The sequence below is a fragment of the Trypanosoma theileri genome (genome assembly GCF_002087225.1).
Source record: "Trypanosoma theileri isolate Edinburgh chromosome Unknown TM35_Tth_25_V1, whole genome shotgun sequence".
Lineage (NCBI taxonomy): Eukaryota > Euglenozoa > Kinetoplastea > Trypanosomatida > Trypanosomatidae > Trypanosoma > Trypanosoma theileri.
Genome location: NW_021639867.1, coordinates 319,852 through 320,944, shown reverse-complemented (window position 1 = coordinate 320,944; position 1,093 = coordinate 319,852). Strand labels below are relative to the sequence as shown.

Here is a 1,093-nt window from a genome sequence, read left to right as displayed (position 1 = left end):
ATATATATATATAAATATATTTGAAATACAATGGCGTTTCAGTTTCTGCATACTCTCTGTAGTTTCCTGCGGAAATTTCTCTCCCTTATTGTTGGTGCTGTGATGGCCTTCTGCACACTTCTCTTCGTTATTGGCGCTGGTCGTGTTATTACACTTGAGCGTAATATTTCCCGATCCGGCTTTGCCCACTTGTTGGCTATTCTCACTTCCATCATTACCGTCATTCTCTACATTGCCCTTCACTTTATCCCCCGCAAGGCGTACAGACTACTTTACTTTATCTCCGTGATGTTGGTGATTACAATGTTGTTTGTATCCCACTCCCTTGGACTCGCCGCGCCTCTGGTGGATGACTGCAATGCGTTGGGTCTCATTAACTACTCGGATATTGTGGATAAGTGGAAGGATATGGGGAGTGTAGGCGTTATCTTTAATAATCATACCAACAAGACAGAGACGATTGGGAAATTGGGGGAAAATGTGCGGTATTGTACAGAGGAGGAACTCACATTTGCCAGTGCGGTCCTGCTGCTTATTTTGTATGTATTTGCCCTCTTTGATGTACAGAAGGTCTTGTTAACTCGAGTGAAGTCAAAGACATACGGTGAACGGTTTGTGGAGATGGGTATAAGCAACTAGAGAGAGAGAGTGTGTGTGTGTGTGTGTTTGGGGGGTAATAAATAGTTTAGTTTCTATCCTTATATATATATATATATATATATATAGGGAGAGGCTAGTGGAGGTGAAAAGTTACAGAAAAAAAAAAGGGAAAACAAACAAAAAAAAGGAAAAGAGAAAAAAAAAATAAGAAACAACGGCAATAATTTATTTGAAAAATAAGGAATAAGATGAATTCTTATTTTAACAGATTTGTAACCTTTTTTTTTTCTTAAAATTGCCTCAGCGGTTTGATGTGTGTTTTCTCTCTGCTTTTTTTTTTTTTTTACGTCTATATATATATATATATCATATTTCCTTTTGTTTCTAATAAAGGAGGTTTAAATACTCTCTCTCTCTCAAGAGATCAAATGGAGTTTTAGCAGGACAAGACAAAATGCAGAGAAGAAATATATATATATATATATATATATAT

The 1,093-nt window shown here is 36.5% G+C and overlaps 1 protein-coding gene across 1 annotated transcript; it reads left to right on the top strand.

Moving 5' to 3' along the window:
- Nucleotides 1-30: 30 nt before the first annotated feature.
- On the top strand, nucleotides 31-639 carry TM35_000252020 (uncharacterized protein; the record flags this gene model as incomplete). The annotated part of the gene is made up of 1 exon (XM_029027793.1): nucleotides 31-639. One exon carries the CDS (start codon nucleotides 31-33, stop codon nucleotides 637-639), a length of 609 nt encoding a protein of 202 aa, XP_028880972.1.
- Between the last annotated feature and the right edge of the window lie 454 nt (nucleotides 640-1,093).